The 19,263-nt window shown below is 48.7% G+C and overlaps 2 protein-coding genes across 7 annotated transcripts in view; both read left to right on the top strand.

The window, feature by feature from the left end:
* The window catches only part of LOC125948055 (Ca(2+)/calmodulin-responsive adenylate cyclase), a 31,297-nt gene extending 15,888 nt beyond the window's left edge, over positions 1–15,409 (top strand). For 3 of the 6 annotated variants that reach the window (XM_049673716.1, XM_049673725.1, XM_049673697.1), the window contains 11 exons: positions 2,188–2,583; positions 2,654–3,007; positions 3,116–3,928; positions 4,037–4,324; positions 7,280–7,546; positions 7,719–7,916; positions 7,991–8,244; positions 8,340–8,694; positions 8,806–11,783; positions 11,851–12,539; positions 12,620–15,409. In XM_049673716.1, the coding sequence (XP_049529673.1) occupies positions 2,383–2,583; positions 2,654–3,007; positions 3,116–3,928; positions 4,037–4,324; positions 7,280–7,546; positions 7,719–7,916; positions 7,991–8,244; positions 8,340–8,694; positions 8,806–11,783; positions 11,851–12,539; positions 12,620–12,906 (6,684 nt within the window). In that variant the 5' untranslated portion in view covers positions 2,188–2,382 and the 3' untranslated portion in view covers positions 12,907–15,409. Of the gene's footprint in view, positions 1–1,268; positions 1,344–1,743; positions 1,835–2,187; positions 2,584–2,653; positions 3,008–3,115; positions 3,929–4,036; positions 4,325–7,279; positions 7,547–7,718; positions 7,917–7,990; positions 8,245–8,339; positions 8,695–8,805; positions 11,784–11,850; positions 12,540–12,619 lie in introns of those variants that run through there. The other 3 variants (XM_049673735.1, XM_049673705.1, XM_049673744.1) reach the window with 3 other exon arrangements.
* Positions 15,410–17,259: 1,850 nt separating this feature from the next.
* On the top strand, positions 17,260–19,199 carry LOC125948160 (elastase-1-like). Its single transcript, XM_049673959.1, has 4 exons — positions 17,260–17,748; positions 17,834–17,977; positions 18,068–18,380; positions 18,492–19,199. The coding sequence occupies exons 1-4, from the start codon at positions 17,495–17,497 to the stop codon at positions 18,684–18,686; spliced, it is 906 nt and encodes a 301-aa protein (XP_049529916.1). The 5' UTR covers positions 17,260–17,494; the 3' UTR covers positions 18,687–19,199.
* Positions 19,200–19,263: the final 64 nt, after the last annotated feature.

Raw genomic sequence — 19,263 nt, 5'->3', positions numbered from 1 at the left:
TTCGTAATAATGTATATTAAATGTTTCCATTTATGATTCGTCAGACTATAGAACATTGCTCTAGCCTTCTTTTAACTTGGTTACACATTTCCGGGTGAAATTCAAACGTTTAACCCTATTTTTGGCTTATAAACGGAAGAGTTTTAGCATACGCACTCTTGTACTCATGTAGAGCTATTCTAATGTGGCATAGTTTGCTTCAAAATAGACAGCGACAGGGTTTTCATGATGGAACAGATAGTTAATTCTAATGATTTCCTAATCTCCGGAATGGTTTTTATCATTTGTTCGATCATTCGTCTTCCCAGAACGTCTGGTTTTATATCTCATTTACTAATCTGATGAACATTGGTGATTAGTCATGATGGCATAAAGGCATCCCCTACTAATAATATTTTTTCTGCTAATATCTGTTGAGACACATGATTGAATCAATGCTGCATAAGAAGATTTCAGGCATGCAACGATTTCTTTTCCTCCCATACACCCATTTCTTTAGCGAAAACCCGTGCCCAATCGACTTACTACTGGAACTACTACGATTGATGGATTAAATTACTGCAACCAATAATGGGAGAGGGGGGGGGGGGACCCTAAAACTTTAAAACAGATGTAAACTAAAGGCCCAACAAAGATATAGTAACCAAAGGGCTTTATAAGAGTCACAATAATATTTATTGTAAAGTGGGCTTTTACTTTTGTCACAACTGTGATCGACCATCTCTTATTTAAGCAATTATCAAAAAATTGTTATCAATCCAATCGAGATGAAAGCTAGTGAAACTGAAAGAGGAATGTTCAAGCTTTAAGAAAACCACTACACTTGCCGGATACGATGGAAAATGTAGGATTTACAGTCGAAAATCTACAAAAATCTAGGGGTGGGCTTTTACTTATGCCGGTCACTGTAGTAGCATCAACTCGGCCTCAGCACTATACGCGGGAACTATAATATATACGAGGGACCTCAAGCGCTCGTGATCATCTCGCGTTTCGAGCGTGACGAATGCGCAAACGGGAGTGGGAGGAGGGGGGCGAGGGAAATTTTACTGATTAGACTGAGCCGCGGCGTGACGCGGTGCGCGATTTGCGTCACACTCTACGAGAGGTTTGAACCACCTCCCCCGTGCCGTTCTGGGCGCTTCTCGCATTCGGTGCCCATCACTTAAAATCTCCCGGCCGGCTCCTGAATCGCCGACTGTTGCGGTTTCTCGTGTTCCGGAAATGATGATTTTTGTTGTTTGCTTTATTTTTCCTTTTGTCGCAATATTCCGCAGATTGAGAAACCGATCATCAACGAATCGATCGGTGGCCGTCGTGTAATTTGTTTTGTTTTCTTTGTGGTTAGTTGTGTTGTTTGTTTTGCGCCTGCATGTGTGTGTTTGTGTGTGTCACGCTTAGTGAGGGGTCCGCCGCCTTTGCTGCCGTATGTCGACGAATGGTGGGAGACTCCGTGCTGTTTATGCCATCATCTCATCGTGCATCGGTTTGCTGATCGTTTTTTCTTTTTTGTCAAGGAGAAGCGATACGTCTGCTGACGGCCGGCCTGCCTATCAGCAAACAATACACAGCCATGGGCCGTCTGCCATGCGCGATAGATCTGCCACTTGATGTACCAGTTTCTAGTGTCGCGGTCGTTATAGCTCAGGCCAGTCTCCCGGTCCCCACCCCGGGCTGGTCACTTCAAGCTACCTGCGTAACAAGTAGCGGCAGCCATTTGTGGGGGGTGGGGGGTGGGGGGGTGGGGGTGTTGGGAACGGAACTAGTGAGCATCGCCGCTAGACAGCAGCTCTGTTTAGTTTGGTTCGACAAGTGGAAATAGATTTTTCTTCTGGTTTGTAGGGTGTTTTTGTCTAATTGTCTCTTTCTTTCGAAAATCAATTGTGTGGCTAAGCATTGGCAGATTTTTCCAGGCAAAATTTTCAGCATTTTCTATTTTCCCGACACGTTATTCGTTTCGTAGAAGAAATAATCATTAAGAATGGCTCATTCAAAAACACTAAAACATTATGGTAGCTGGGATTTTTTCAAATAAATTGCCATTGCAGCCTTTTTAGATAGCTTTTTTCCAAACCATTTTCCCATCGTTCTGGAAATTGGTCCGGCCTCCGGTCACTCTAGATAACATTCCCTGGTAGCAATCTAATATCTTATCGTTCTGCTGCTGCTACGGCATTTTACTTTCAGGTACCAACTCCGGTGCGCTACACAAGACGGAACCGAACAACGGAAGTAGCAGCAGAAGAAGAAGGAGGAGGAGGAGAAGAAGAAGAAGAAGAAGAAGGAAGAAAAAGTAGCAAGTAGCAGTGGTGGAGTAGTAGCGCATTACGCAGCAATAGTTGTAATTAGTAAAACAGTGAAAAGCTCATCAAACGTGAAAAGATGGACCACGCGGTACATGCGGCCCGTGGTCGGCCGTGGAACAAGCTGCGCTTCGAAAACAATGAGCTCGAGAGCCTGTACCAGCGGTACACGCTCAAACTGCAGCGCTTCTCCGTCACTGGCGTGGTCGCGCTGGTCGTCATCTTGTGTGGCGTTATGGGTGGACTGAGCCTCGGCTACAACCAGGCACCGACTCTTCACGTAAGTCATCATCATCGTCAGCCGCCGATGATATTGCTACTAAGCTCCTGCTCGATTTCCTTCATTATAGAATGTCTTCAACACGTTCATGTGCCTGCTGTTCACGATCGTGCTGGGGCTGCTGCAGTTCCGGCTGTTGCGGGACTCCCACCTGCCGTACCTGTGCTACGGCATCCTGTTCTTCACCGCCGCCTTCTGCTTCATTTCGATGCCAACGGTCGGAATCGTATTTCCGGTCGATACGCGCGAGGTGATGGCCGAGGGTGTCTGGCAGATCGTGTTCGTCATCTTCCTGGCGTACGCGATGATGCCGCTGCAGATCTGGGAGGCGGCCCTGTTCGGCCTGATCCTACCGGTGATCCATGTTGGCCTGACGGGCTACAACATCTACACCGGCAACTTCCAGTACCTCGCCTACCAGCAGGTTCGTACGGACATGAGGCATCGCGCTCATACGCGTACTCTGGGGATGACTGAATACCCTTTAGTTATTCCCTTCGGTTATTCGCTACTTCCCTTTCGTTATTCGCAGCTGGCGGCCAATACGGTTATCTTCGTCGGTGTTAACGTGGCCGGCTTCGTGGTGAATGTGATGATGGAGCGGGCGCAACGCCGCGCCTTTCTCGACACGCGCAACTGCATCGCGGCGCGGCTAGAGATGGAGGACGAGAACGAGAAGCTGGAGCGGTTGCTGTTGTCGGTGTTACCGCAGCACGTCGCGATGGAGATGAAGAACGACATCCTGTCGCCGGTTGAGGGTCAGTTCCACAAGATATACATCCAGAAGCACGAGAATGTGAGCATCCTGTTCGCTGACATAGTTGGGTTTACCGTGCTAGCGTCGCAGTGCAGCGCGCAGGAATTGGTTCGCCTGCTAAACGAGCTGTTCGGCCGGTTCGACCAATTGGCACACGATAACCACTGCCTGCGCATCAAAATCCTCGGCGACTGCTACTACTGTGTGTCGGGCATACCGGACCCGCGAGCTGACCATGCACGGTGCGCGGTCGAGATGGGCCTGGACATGATCGACGCGATCGCGTCAGTCGTCGAGCAGACGGACGTGATACTGAACATGCGCGTCGGCATCCATTCGGGCCGGGTGCTGTGCGGTGTGCTCGGGCTGCGTAAGTGGCAGTTTGATGTCTGGTCCAACGATGTCACGCTCGCGAACCATATGGAGAGCGGAGGCGAACCGGGCCGGGTGCATGTGACCCGCGCCACGCTCGATGCGCTCGGGGGCGAGTACGAGGTCGAGGCCGGTCACGGTGACACGCGCGACTCCTATTTACGCGACAACCAGATCGATACCTACTTCATCGTACCACCGGCACACCGTCGAAAGGTAGGCCCGTTCTCAGCCTCCCGCCTCTTCACCTTCTTCTGTGCCGCTGTGCCGTGCTAAACTAAACTTTTGATTTTCTTTATCATCCTCCGCTGGTCTCCGGTTTAGCCACTCATGTTGAACACGCTCGGAGTGCGATCGGCACTAGGTGCGGCCAACCGCCGCAAGCTCTCCTTCCGCAACGTATCGAATGTGGTGGTGCAGTTACTGCACACAATCAAGTACTCGGTGCCAGTGCCCTTCTCCCACATGGCTACCGGTGGCGGTGGTTCACCCTATCCCAGCACCAGCGGCGGTTCCGGTAGTGGGGGAGGCCCTGGGTGTAGCGCGGCCAGTGAGTCTAGGACCGCTAGCGGAGCGGGCGGCGGTCTATTCCTGGACAAAAATGCACGCAAGGTAACAAATTTTCTTCGAATGACACCCTTTTCTGCCTCTCTTCCTGCTAGTGCTCTCCAGCTCTACTCACGCACACGTTGGCGTTGGTAGCACTAGCATTATCTATGTCTTTTTCGTTATATATATATATATATATATATACATATATATATATATATATATATATATATATATATATACATATATATATATATATATATATATATATATATATATATATATATATATATATATATATATATATATATATATATATATATATATATATATATATATATATATATTATATATATATTTACATATATAAATACATACATACATACCTATAATCGTATATGTGCGTGTGCGTGTCTGTTTTATGGTGTGTTCGTTTTGTCCCTTGTACTTCCGCGATCGTTTGTGTTCGTGTTTGAATGTATTTGTAGCCCTACTGTTCGGTACCGAATTCGTGTCCTAGGTGTACGTGCCGTTAGCCTGTCAAGTTTTTCCATGGAAAACTCCAGCACTACCAACCACACACACATACACTTTGTGCTTGTCGGTCCATTGTCAACCACTAGGTTCTGCAAAAAAACGCGGGATCTACTACACTTCAACTCTATTGCACTGCTCGAAGTATTGCTCTTTTGTCACACGAGCCCGTTCTCGATTGCCTTGTTTGGTGACGTGGCTTGGCTAGCCTCGTAACCATTGCGTTGTACATATTGACTTAGTTTATAGCATTTTCTTTTTTCTTTTTTGTTTAATTTTAGGATCCGGTAAGCTCGAGTTTTCTCCTTCTTCATTTTGTTGTTTTATCACGCGTCATGTAAACGTTACGCTGACAACTTTTGCAACGTGGTTTGCAAGGTTCCGCAAAACTCGCGCATTCCTTTACCCTTGCATCTCCTCCGTTCCCCCAACATGGTCATTTCCAGTTTGTTTTTTGTTTCTGCATCACTTCTGTTCCTGCATATCCCATATGCTCGACCCTCGTGCCACAGCTGTAAAAGCCCTCCCTCTACGACTAGGCACATGCTCACTGTCTACTAGCGTGCGTGACCGAACACACACTAGATTTAGGCTGCATCTGCCTTGGCAGCAGACAAGCGAAATTGAGTTCCTTTACCAAACCAAATTCAACACAACCAATCAACAAGCCTCTCATATTCTGTGTCGTCTTCGCGTATCGCCATTGCATCGTTGAGTATCATTCACTAACAATTGTCGCCAGTTATTGCCCTCGTGCCATCGTGCAACTGCCCATTTCATGTGCTCTTTGGATGGGTCTAATTCATTAGACGCCTATATTTTTGGGCTGCCGCGAAACACGGGATGCTATCGCTTTACTGGCGTGTTCATCGCCTGCATCCGCATTGTCGCATTCACTGTTCCATTCGCATACGCATACTATTCCTCCTCCCTGAACCTCCTTATATCCGCCGCGCCTAACTACGCTCGCCATCTACTGGGTAGGTGTTGCACTTGCAGCGCATCTTACATGCCATCCCCTATCCGGTCGCTAGTCTGAGGGCTGGCACTGGTGCTGTTAGTGGTGCAAGTGGCGGCGGTGGTGGAACCGAAGGGATTGCGGGCCGTGGTGCGATCAGCGATGCTCCTCACGAGTCGGATACATCAAATGTGAGGATCCCGATTTGTCTTTCAAGCCTTTACTACCGAACGACTTGTTACCTGCTCGCCTCTAGAGTGTTTAGTACGCTAATTGAGCTAAGAAAGCCACCAAACGTCTCATTAGCAAACAACACACAAACATACACACTCATGCATGCCTACACATGCACCATTCAGTTGCTGCCTCTTAATGTTAGCGTTTGTCATGGGTGTTTGCGCTTGTTTATGTGTGTAGCTCGTAATGCGTTCGGACGGTGTGTTTCATCGTTCCAAACCATGCAGCCATACTTGATTACTAAATGGTTTTTCTGCTGTTTGTCACTTGGTTGAGCATAATGTACCGCAATGGGTGGTGTCGCTGCTTTCTTGTTCTCATCCGGCTGAGGCATCACACTGTGGACTAGAAGAACTATTGTGTCCTAACCAATTGTTAATCGTTAGTTTCTTGCTTTCTGTTTCGCCGATCTATGTTGTCTGTAGTCTTCTTCTCGTACACTGGCTACGAGTGTTTAGTTCACATCTTTCCTACCTTGTTAGTTATAGGATTTTGCTGCCGTTTCTCCCAATATCATTGGTTTGTGTCCATCCCTTTCTTCAGTTTTTTTCCCTAGAATTCTCATTTTGGTTCTGATATTTTCCATTGGTGTTGGTTGTCTCCATAGCTCATCGGACACTTACTACACACCAACTGGTTTAATGACCTCAGACGTAATATGGATGTTTCCTGCACCTTCATCAGCGCATATAGATTGCTACATTTATAGAAACCAATCCTAATGCTGCGTAAATGTATGTGTGTGTGTGTGTGTTTGTGTACGTATGTTTTAGTAAGTGTAAGTAGTGCGGCTTAACTTTGTGTTGTAGAGTTCATACCGTAATTCCATGGATTATTTCAGGAAACTCCTTATAGTATTGGGGAGCTAGCGAGTAGTTCATATCGCATATTGGAGGTAGTAATGCATACCAAATAGAGTCAGTAGTAGATGGGTGAGGCCTCTAAACGTCTCTACTAGTAAAGCTCGACTTGGTTTTAGATTGCATTGTCTGACACTATTCATCCATCGCGTTCTTTTGGGGGATTAACATTTGTTCCGTTTTATTGTTTTGTGTGCTTAGTCGAGTTTGGTAGTTAAATCCGGGATGTGAGAGCTTATCGGTGCTGCTCACCATAGGAACGCATGTCCTCCTTTGCACGCGCTTGGTTGAGCCCATGGTTTAAAACATTGGATTTTAGACAATACAAGCGTGACTGTTTGACGTACCAGTCTGCCTCTTCGCCAGTGTCACGGTTGCTAATGTCACGATATTTCCATATTTCCACTCTTACCTTGGCCCTTGGAGCAGAACAAGGTGACCGATAAGTTCAAGCGACCGTTCAAGAAGCGGCACTCGAGCGTGTATCATCAGCCGACCAATCGCGTCAACAAGTTCCTGTCGCAAGCGATCGAGGCTCGGAGCGTCGACCGGGAGAAGTCGGTACACGTGAAGCGCATTTCGCTACAATTTCGTGAGAAGGAGAAGGAGCTGCAGTACCATCAGGATTTCGATCTTGGTTTTACCACCGCCATGGGGTGCAGTTTGCTGCTGCTGATCCTCAGTGCCGGGTTACAGGTAAGATACAATCAGAGAGGGAAAAAAAGAAAGAGAGAGCGAGAGAGAGAAAGAGAGAGAGAGAGGAAGAGAGAGAGAGAGAGAGAGAGAAATACGAGAGAAATAATTGTATTTGTATTATGAACCAAACATGTATTTATTCATCGTCGTTTGCGGCTTCTCGCGATTTTAGATATCGGCGTTACCGCGCACTCTCATCCTGTTGCTGCTGTTCCTGACCGCGTTTGTGTGGATCAGTGCCATCCTGATGCTGCTGCTTGCAGTGCGCCTCAAGTGGATATTTTGGGACCTGTCGCAAAGCTTCTCGCTTCGATTAGCCATCACCATCTTTACGATAGTGCTGCTCTACTCCGTCGGTCAGGTGAACGTGGTAGGTTGATCGAGCGGTGGGTTACGATGCATACCTCTGATTTAATCGCTGATTCCATTACCGCTGTTACACAGTTCACCTGCCTATCGGATCACCCGTGCACAACGAACTTCACCACCAAAAGCGTCCACCTAGAGTCGCCAGCGGCAAGCGATTTGATACTAGGAGGAGGAGAACCGTATAAGGATGCGACTGCTGTGGCGGGTGAGCAGGGTGGTGTTTGGTCCACTCAGCCACTCAACAACTACAGCCACAGAAAGTGTGCGCTCCCGCAGTATATAGCCCTGTCGGCGGCCTACTCCTTCCTAACCGTTTCGATTTTCCTAAGGTAGGAAAAGCTTGTTGGTTGCAGGTGCTATCGCATCACAACACTACTGTGCGCATCCTTTTAATGTAAATCGCTTGGTCATTGACTTATTGCAGGCTTCCGATACTGATAAAGACACTACTGGTGACGTTGATGGGCCTGGTGTACTGTCTCTTTATCGAGCTGTCGCATGCCAACATATTCGATTGCTACGATCAGCGCGTCGAGTCAGCGATCCCGCTGCACACGATCTCCGTAGCTCGCATACTCATTTTCATGTTTGCAATACTGGTACACGGTCGGCAAGTCGAATGGACAGCTCGGCTTGATTTCCTCTGGCAGCTGCAGGCCTCGCAGGAGAAGAAGGAGATGTCGGTGCTGCAGCAGTCGAACCGCCGCATACTGTACAACCTCCTACCGTCGCACGTGGCCGCCCACTTTCTCGACAACCAGTTCACGCGCAGTAATATGGTAAGCATTCCGTAAGACACCGGCTTTGGATCCGGAGCCAATTTCCTAATCACATCAGTCAAAGATGAATGTGTAAGCCTTTTTAAGAACGGCACCTTTGTCATTCCGCAGGCGACGATGCGACAGGATCTGTACCACCAGAGCTACAGTAAGGTGGGTGTGATCTTCTGCAGCGTACCTAACTTCCATGAGTTCTACACTGAGCTGGATGGATCGAACCAGGGCGTCGAGTGTTTGCGACTGTTGAACGAAATCATAGCCGACTTCGATGAGCTGCTGTGTGAGGAGCGATTCCAGGCGATCGACAAAATCAAAACGGTCGGCAGCACGTACATGGCGGCGGTCGGGCTAATTCCGGAATACAAGATGCTTCCGTCGGAGCCGGGATCGACACGTAAGCTCATGACGGCACTGATCGATTTCGTGAAGGCGATGCGCGTTACGTTGAAGAACATCAACGAGAACTCCTACAACAATTTCATGCTGCGAGTGGGCGTGAACATCGGGCCGGTGGTGGCTGGTGTAATCGGTGCTCGGAAGCCGCAATACGACATCTGGGGCAACACCGTGAACGTAGCATCGCGCATGGACTCGACCGGCATACCAGGCTACACGCAGGTCACGCAGGAGGTAGTCGACAGCTTGCAGGGTTCGCACTTTGAGTTTCGTTGCCGTGGCCAGATCAAGGTAAAGGGTAAGGGTGACATGGTGACGTACTTTCTGTGCGAGCAGAATGAGCATATGTTCGGTAGCCTTACCGGTGTTGGTTTGGCAGGAGCGAACGCGGGTCAATCGGCTAGTGCCGGCATCATGCTCGTTGGCGGCACGACGACTCCTGCAGGATCGTCCGCGATTGCTACTGCATCTGGTGCACAGCTTATGCTGATCGGCTCGACGGCCACCGGTACCGTCGGCTCGCTGGCGAGAGAAAGGGTCGGTGGTGCGACGTCTAGCACTGTGTCCATGCACCAGCAGCATCACTATGCCGCTGAACCAACAGTACAGCATATTTTACACCATCATCTGCACAACGGCGGGTCGTCTGGGACGGGTCAGAGCTACTATCTGGCAGCGCAGCAGAAAAACGAAAACGATTCGACCGTTGGTAGCAACAAGGCTGGTCCCAAATGCCAGCCAGTGCACCAAAACGACGGAGGTAGTTACAGCAGCAAGAAGGAAAGCTACAATTTCCTTGAAAGCCCGAATCTGTTGCAACACCAGCAGCAACAACAACAGCATCACCATCAACAGCATCTAGCTATGCATCAGTTCCAACAGGCGCAAGCAGCACAACATTCGTTCCACCACAATGCCTATCAACAATCGTCAGCTCAATTAATACAACAACAGCTGTTACAGCAGCAGCATAATCCTCACCAAAATAACCCCCCCGGAAAAGTTGTCTACAAGCAGCACAACAACGTCAACAACAATCACGTTGTAGGCAGTAGTTTTCCTTCCGGTGGTCCCCAATACATTAAGCGACATCCAAGCGATGCGTCGAACCATTATAACCAGCATCAGCAGCAGTATCATAGGCAGCAGGTGCCTAGCGGCCAGCTTGCAGCCAGCTACAACAGTCGTGAGAACTTTAACATCATTGAGAATCCCAACGTGAGCGATTTGGACGTGAACAATTTTAACGGTCGCCAACAGCAGCAGCAGCAGCATCCTCAGTTGCTTCTGCGAGAAAATCTACCCAATGGGCAAAAGGTGAGGAACCACCACCATCATCATCATCAGCACCAACAAGGTAATCAGCAGCAGCTGCAACAACAACACACAGGAGCCACGCACAATTCAAATCACAGAGGAGCGTACGTGACGGCATCCGAGAACGAACCACTGCTCGGAACCGCTACCGCGAACGGTGGTGGCAGCGTGATTGGCAATGCTATTATCAAACCGATTCAACAAATTCAGCAAATTCCAAAGTACGAACCACCGCGCTATGCCACAAGTTCCTCAGTGTTTCCGCATGCCGTCTCTGGTCAGAGTTGCTATGGCTATGTAGTAGCGCACGCTGTACACTCCTCGGTTCAGGCATCCCAATCATCTCCACCAGTAGTGCGACATCAGTCACAACAGCCATACCATCATCAATATCTTCAACAACAGCAGCAACAGCAGCAACAGCAGCAGCAACAACAACAACAACAACAACAAGAACAACAACAAGAACAACAACAACAACAACAACAACAACAACAGCAGCAGCAACGGCAAGTAGCTCCTGGTTTGCCCAAGCAATACATCAAACCGCTGCCAAAGCTTCCATCAGCGGCAGCCACGTCTTCCGCCATGTTCGATGAATGCCGTGAAATGTCGTCCACGGACGACCTGAGTTCGCGCCCACGTTCGCCTTCGGTTAGTTCATCGGACGAGAGCTACTCAAAGACCACCGAAGGGGAGGGTGAGTTCGAGGGTGATGGTGGCACTTCTTCACCTGTTACTGCCTCGGGTGGAGCACTGTTTGCCCGGGGTGACGTAAACAATCCGCTCCAGTTCCTGTTTCCCTGCGACATCCAGGTTGATCCGACCCAGTCTCACTCGCCGCTGCTCAGTCCACTCGAGTTCGGCCAGTTGCGAGACCTCGAGGGAACGACCACGACGACCGCTGAAACCAAATCCTCGTCTGCGCAGAACCGTGGTGAGTCGTGCACTAGCTTCGAGTATCATGAGAAGGGTGTAACCGGGGCAGCCGGTGGGGCATCCTCCAATGTGACTGCCGGTCCGGGAGCTTTCCCGAAATCGCCCTTCGAGCGGGAACTGCACCGTCGTATGAACGAATCCCAGTCGCGGCCGATGTTAGCCCAATCCGTCATCGCTCCGCCAGTTGGATCGACACCTACGAACCTACCGCCAGCGATCATTGGATCGGGAACTAACAATCTTTCTACTGCTGGGCCTTGGGGTGGCCATCATACGCATCACAGTTTAGAGTGTGCTGGCGGAGCTTTCGAGAGACACGGGGACTCACTGGAAAGGCAGAAAAACGTCAACAATATCCTCATCGCCACGCATCCGGGAACGCTGGAAGCGATCAAGGAGGCAACGCGTAATAAGAACCCTTCGGAATCCAGCCAAATGTAAGAGTTGTTTGTTGCGGGGCATTACCTTTCGCTGAATTTTGATTATATTCCCAATGTTTTTCAGGCAAACTTCCGATACGGAATCTTGCGAGGTCATCCACGACTACGAAATCAATGGGCTCAACCGACTGAGCGAGTTGCAGTCCCGGCTACAGCAACAGCAGCCAATACCGCTTCAACAGCACCAAATATCTCAACAGCAGCGCCACTACCACCAGAAGTACAATGTTTCGAATATGTCACAACCTACCGATAACACCGTCTCACATCCTGATGTGGCCAATGCAGATGAGCTTCGACATACGGGCGAGAAAACAGGTTACCGGCACCGTGACCGCGAAACCGATCCGGACGATGATGAGGACGAGGAGGAGGACGAAGAACTCGAGGCGGGCGATGAAGACTACGACGATGATGACGACGAGGATGACGACGATGATGACGAGGAGGCATTCGCTGATTGTAACAGGACGGGACGTGGGCAACGGCAGCAACGGGCTGCTATCCGGCAGCGTCCGCTGGAGCGCAGGGAGCGTCGAGCTAGCAGCTCGGAAGCTACTGGCGGCGGTGGTCCGGCAGCATCACGCAACTACATCACAGATGAGCTCAAGTACGGTTCCGGGCATGGTAAAGGTGGCGTAGACGCGCGCGATAACAGTCACAGTTCACACCACAATCATCAGTCGCTCGACTCGAATCCGGTCGAGAGCCAATCGGAGTGGAGCGACGATGAATGCCGTGAGGAAGCAACCGGTAACACATGAATACCTAGCCACCTAGCAAATGCCGCCGCTTCGTTTATGTAACTTTTCTCTCCTTCGTTTTTCCTGCAGGTGGTGCTGAAAGTACCGGCTACATTACCGATGAACCAGGGCTAGAGAACATCTCTCTGCTGAACGAAGCCGGGTTGACCGATGCCGAGGGGGCTCTATCGGACGTTAACTCCCTGTACAATGCGCCTGACGTAGATGATACGTCCATCTCGTCGCGTGCCAGCAGCCGTCTGCTAAGTCTCGACTCGCTGAGTGGACTCTACGACTGTGATCTAGATTCGAAGCACGAGTTGGCGATCGTAAGTGCGTCGCACAAAATCACCAGCAAATTCGGCCCGATCGGATGAGAACTACGAGGCGGCGCAACCACTACGGGCTCGCAGCGTTCGATAGTGGCACCGCCGCCTTCGACTACACCGCCTCCACCATCACTACCGTCATACTCATCACAGCCAACGCCACCTACGACACCACCGCTACCAGCGTCAACTCCACCACCGTCGCCGAGCCAGGCGGGCTACCTCATCCAGCAGGCGGGCTGAACATCGTATACTCCACATTTTCCGTGAATCTCGTACAGAAGATATTTGTCGCATATTATTGGCAGCAACGATTTTGACCCCTCCAGTGTTAAGTGAGGGGTTGTTTTCTTTTGGATTTTGCGCAGGCGCTAATTTATTAGTTTTAGGTGTGTTGAACGGTTTCGGTTTCAACTGCATGTGGCATGCAAATTAGTAATATAAGTAGTTTCATCGTATGCAACACCTTGTTTCCTTTCGAGGCGACAACTGCTTGTAGTAGCCTCGTTCCTCTTGCATCAAATCTAACCACACAATTTGTGGCACAAATTGTAATGTGCGGTGCTACAGTGTTTCCATTGTATCTTAAGGTTCTCATCCCCAAATGGTATCATTGGTACCCACTGCTGTTATCATCTCGCGCTGCTTCAAAAGCGAATCAATAGTTTGTTTGTTTGTTTGCGGCATGATAAAAAACCTGTTTCTACTTGATTGTATTAATATTATAAAGTTGGGTCCTAGCATTTATGGTGCTCATGTCGGGGGAAAGGTAGCAATGCTCCGTTGACCCTCGGCTCTCTACTGAATATGATAATCGATGATTGGTTCGCTTTCCGGGCTATTTGTATCCGTTTTGTTCGTGGTGTGTGTGTGCCATAGCTGATATGGTTTAGCGTACTCCCGTGGGTGCTCGTAGTAGTTAAGTATTGCAGCTCGTCTTGATTTGGTACCGGTTGTTGTACCGGGCACCAGGCTGGTTTCTATTCAGAGCATTTGTCTAAATTCGGTGTCCAGTGTGCATACATTCTAGGATACCCTTCACACAATAGCCACCCTCGTTCTCTCTCCTCTCAACAGCAGTTATAGACGTCGTTACTCGATCGCGACTCTTGCCACAGTTGTATTCGAGAAGTTTTGATGTCAATGGACCAATAGCTTTTGTATAATTCTACTCATTCTCAGTGTTTCATTCTCCCTTTTAATCAGCATCCTTCAATTGCACATTGATGAAGCAAGTCGTTTAAATAGAGAAGACTTTCAAGGCGCTACACTACAACAGTAAATCTTAACCAGCGTAACGAGTAGAATTGTACAGTAGCAAAAACCGAAAGGAACGACGAGCAAAGGATGTGATATTTAAGAATCAACCAATCGATTGTGAAAAGCGTCTACGTCGTCTTTTCTAAAGATCCAGTGTGTGTGTGTGAGAGAGAGAGAGAGAGAGAGAGAGAGAGAGAGAAAGAGAGAAAAAGAAAGAGCGAGAGAGAGAGAGAGAGAGAGAGAGAGAGAGAGAAAGACAGAGAGAACGGATTGCTGCTAAGGCATTTAAAGAGGAAAGGTATCCGAATCTCAACAGTCTAGTAATCCGGTTAGTGGATATTCGCTATGTGAAGGTTTGCTACTATTGGGGAGGTGCTTGCTGCACTGGGCTCCCAAAAATTTTTGCTTATTTGCTCTTTCATCCCAAAAGAGGCAACACTTGAGTCATGTGATAGCAGACCTAGCGCTCCATTGTTGTGAAGTTTTCAACAAGCAAGCCAATCTGAATCCCGAGGTGGTCGTAATCGATACTGAGAATTTTATTTAAGCCGTTAGCAATCACTGGTATTAATTGAAGTTATCTGAAATGCCGAAGAAATTTTGCTTAAAGCATTCAATAAACCGCATCCAAGAAGCCATAGTATGTTGGATTTCGCATCGAATTTGTGATGATCGAATGGGAAGCCAGTAAAGCATGCATACGGATGGAATATGAGAGTGATACGGATAGGGGATAGTTGGTGGTAGCGAGTAGGATTTTGGTTACACACATGATTGGTGCAAAGATCTGATTCTAACAGTGGAAAAATGTGCTACGATGACGAGTGGCAAATGCAGTCGAATAGAAAGAGTGCAAAAACATGATAGAAAAAAAGAGAAAGAGAGATGGGAGGGGCAATAGTTTGATGGGTGTTATTTGATAAAGTTAAATCTAACCCTAAGCAAAGAACACAGACTCTTCATTATTGATACCAAACATATGTAGGCTTTTAAAAGAAAAGCAGAATTGAAGTAAACATAAGATGAACATACTATCTATAACTGTAACGTGTCTTTGCTGACTTAAACTATCATACCTACCATTTACTACCGGGGATGCAACTCCCCGCATATCTTTGACATATATTATATGGCAGGGTACACCAGGGCAGGGCAGAATTACAAATGTTTGTACCACGCAGCTAAACAAATGAAGCTTGCAGTAACGAGGAGATCTATATTTTTTTGACTACACGTTTGAAGTAGCCGTGGGTGCTGCTTCGTAATGATATCGAAAGGTAGTAGATGACTGTGTGGCAAAGGGGGGGGGGGGGGGGGGGTTAATCCAATGTTAGTAAACCACAAACAGCCTGAAAGACGTTAAACAAAAAAAAGCACAAGGATAAATTATATGAAAATAGCTATATACAAAAGACCGACGCAAACAGAGATACTTATTTGATGCAAAGCTCTAGAACGTGTCTCTTGTGTAAAAAAAAAACCAAGCCGAATGCCGAGCACAGGAGTATACTCTCGCTCTCATTCTCTCTCTTCTCTCTCTCTCTCTCTTTCTTTCTCGTTCTCACTTCGCCTACTATCGCACGCTGTCGTCAGTTATTGCATTCATTCTCATGCAGCCCATTTCCATCTCTTCCGTCTTTCACTGGCTAAGCCATACGCTCTCATTAACCCACCCCGACATCATCATCGACAACCCTGTGACCATCGTGTCATAACATCATGCATATTACACTCACTGTCGCAGAGGGTCTATCCCGCCCGGTGGGTCTTATAGGATTGTGAAACACACATCACCCCCCCACAAGCACATATCCTGTCATAAACAACTCCGGCTAATATAAGCCGTACGAAAAAGGAAATGGAGTGATGGATGGGGTAAAGCGGAGTCGCGTCCTTTTGCTTCGCCTAATACCAAAATGTCAATTTCCAGTCAATGTGTGTCGGTGGTGCCGGGCCTTATGCCGCCTAGTGATCGATGGTAGCGCGCGCGTGTGTGGATATCCAGGCGAGATTGGCAGAAGTGTGGTAGCCTCTTGTTTTCTCCGTCTCTTTGCGTACTCGCAATAGATTCGCAGCGCAAAACACGAACTAGGCCAAGCGGTCTTTTTCGCAAGCGCAACTATAGTGTGTCGTACTACAATCGAATACGACGACGACAACCAAAAGGACGACGACGATGATTTCGATGACAACCATGATGACCCACAACGAAGATTCTTAAACTAAGCCGCGAATAATGTTGTGATAATAGTGATAAATAGAGGCTGCAAAGAGGGGAAAAGCAAACAATAATTGGAGCGAGAGAGCGTGTTAGCCTACGGTCAAGCAGGCAGGCAGACAAGCAATTGTAATTGTAGGAGGTTGATCGCGGAGCTAGCGATTTACCACACCTCGCAGTAGGCCGGCCATGGATTGCACATTACCGAGAGGTTTTTTGTTTCTGATCTGATGTGCTCCATGTAGTACCTTCGTAGCTGCTACAGAAGAAAGAAAGCGGAGAATTTCGCGAGACTCCTCACCGAGGCAAGCGGCTTTAGCTTTCGCACTCTTCCTCACCACTCCCCCACGAGCACTCTAGCTCTTTCTCTGCCTCAGCCCACATGCTGCGTTGGCCAGTACACCAGGAAAGGTTGAAGGGAAGGGAGTCGGAACTCCTGTCCTTGAAGAATTGTCCTTGAAGAAGGTATAGCGCTGCATCGACGAAACCAAAGCAAACAAACACACAGCTACAGACGGCGACATTGACATCACGCATTAATGCGAATCTCCAAAAGAAATCTTGAGTCCTTGTAAACCGTAAAAGAACAAAAATAAACATACCTTAAGTGTAACAGTGTACATCTCCTGATATGAACTGCGCTGTAAGCGATGCTTTAACTGCTGTGTTATTGCGAATGAGAGCGGGGGGTTTTCGGATATAGCGTGGATTGTCCGAAATCGGTGTGCTGCTACCGTCGCATACTAGAACAACAACCAACATGTAGAACGGTAAACTATAATCGAATAAACCAAGTAGGCGATCGGAGCGGTAGCATCGGGTTGCCCCCTACATTTCTCACACATATTCAAAGCGGTTCGCGGGCGTCATCCGCGATGATGTTGACACAGCCGGTAGCGATGCTGGGCGCTCCGCAACCCGCCAGCCAACGACTGTCGATCGAGTCCCAAAGGCGACTAGCACCCTAAAAAACTGTTGCTATGAATGAATGGTGGCTGTCGTGTATTGTAACCGGAGGACTCTACCTGCCCTAGAGTCTTTAGGCCACGATCGAACAGTATTGTACTTGGAGAAAGCAGCTCCACAAGACCACTAGACAGGATCGGATCAGACCAGCCCGCAGCAAGCAACAAAACGAGTGTATTCGGAGCGTGTTCGATGGGGTACAGAGTGCAACAGCAAGCGCCAATAGTGCTAGGCCTGCTGCTGCTGCTGCTGCTGCATCGCGTTGATGCAATCGTGCGTAATGAGGTAGCGGAAGGAGGGCTCACCGCCACAGAGCTGTTCCCGTTTGCCGTCTCGCTACAGCTGGTAGGCCCCGATGGGGGCACCTATTGGCCGCAGCACTTCTGTGGCGGTACGTACCTGGGCCGGGGCTGGATCCTGACGGCGGCCCACTGTGTGATCGCGGTGTAAGTTTACTCGGGTGTGACAACTTTCCTGGACAAGTAACGTTCCGCCTATGCCCGCTGCCGTTCTCACCCCTTCCTATGACAGCAATCAATCACGCATTGTCGCCCAGCTAGGCGGACACGAACTGGAGCTAAGGGAGGCAGCAGCAGAGCACCCGGCAGGTAGTAGCCAGCCACCAGTAGCCCGATATCCGGTGGTCGAGGTACGCATTTTGGCCAACTACAACCCGTAAGTACTCCATCTAACATATAGGCACACAGGATATATTGATTCCCTATATCCTGCTGATCCTGTTATCCTTTTACTCCTTTTACGCAGCATAACTATGGTTGGGGATATTGCTCTGCTACGGATCGAAGCAGTTGGCACGGCAGCCAAAACGCTCTGGCGACGGCGGCGGGAGCAGTTGCGACTCCCGCTGCCCACCGATCGCATCGCGATGAACGGAGAGATGTGCTACATCTTTGGATACGGCTCGGAGGAGTACGATGGGCCGATCAGCAAGTCGCTTCGCTACGGGACGGTGCTGGCACTCGAACCGGATCGCTGCATCGGAATGATGGGGGCGGTCGTTGCACCACCACCCGACTCCGGCATGTTCTGTGCGATCGGTAGGGCCGATGCCTGCAGGGTAAGCGTATTGTGGGCCGTGGGAGTAGCCATAGGGCAAGCATACTACCGTCTATGTTTCTTTCTTTCTTTCTTCTCTCGCTCGCACTCTCTCCCTGTCACACATACGCAGGGTGACTCGGGCGGTGGTTACGTGTGCAGGTCACCATCGTCCGACGGACCGTTCGTGTTGCGTGGCATCATCTCATACGGTGTCGGATGCGGGGCTGCCGGTACACCCGGTGTTTACACCGACGTTGCCTACTATCTGCACCACTATCAACCGGCCACTACCAGCCTTCTATCGGATCGGATGCGATCCCCTTAATTGCCACACTAGTCCACTAGAGAACTAGACAACCGATTCGGTGCGTTTGCAGGTATCTCGGAGGGGATTGGGTGAGTTATTACATACCTAGTGCATCTTGTGCACTGCCATCTCCCGTACAAATAGCTGAAAAGTTGTACTTAATTGAATAAATTTCTCAAAATCAAACGCACCTTTTCAGTCAAACATCTTGAGTAATTACTTTACTCATTTTCAGCAAACTTATTAAGGGGAATGGGACGGAGAAACCATTCGTTTTTTTTATTGTCAATAGCGTCATATTTGAGTTTGATTAATTTTTCTCATAAAGTTTCAAAGAATCCATTCTATAGCCGTGGCCACACGGGGCGAAAATTTGCGCGCAAATTTGCACATTAATGCCAAAATGTTTTCGCTTCGTGTGGCAGGGGTAAAACCCCGAAAATTTATGCCGAAATGTCAAACGTATTGTTTTCATCTGTGTTTTGGCCGCTGAAGTTGATTTCCGAATAAATTTTGCAGTTTTTAACGATATTGTTGCTGTTGCTGTTATATTTATATTAAAAATGCAAAAACAATACGAAAAGAACCTACATTT

This window comes from Anopheles darlingi, chromosome X (genome assembly GCF_943734745.1).
Source record: "Anopheles darlingi chromosome X, idAnoDarlMG_H_01, whole genome shotgun sequence".
Lineage (NCBI taxonomy): Eukaryota > Metazoa > Arthropoda > Insecta > Diptera > Culicidae > Anopheles > Anopheles darlingi.
The sequence above is the reverse complement of the archived record's forward strand: the minus strand, read 5'-3'. Positions and strand labels throughout refer to the sequence as shown.

Coding starts and splice junctions, on each gene's coding strand:
- LOC125948160 (XM_049673959.1), top strand. CDS start 17,495: ATGGGGTACAGAGTGCAACAGCAAGCGCCAATAGTGCTAGGCCTGCTG. Junction 17,749..17,833: donor GCCCACTGTGTGATCGCGGT/GTAAGTTTACTC, acceptor TTCCTATGACAG/CAATCAATCACGCATTGTCG. Junction 18,381..18,491: donor GTAGGGCCGATGCCTGCAGG/GTAAGCGTATTG, acceptor ACACATACGCAG/GGTGACTCGGGCGGTGGTTA.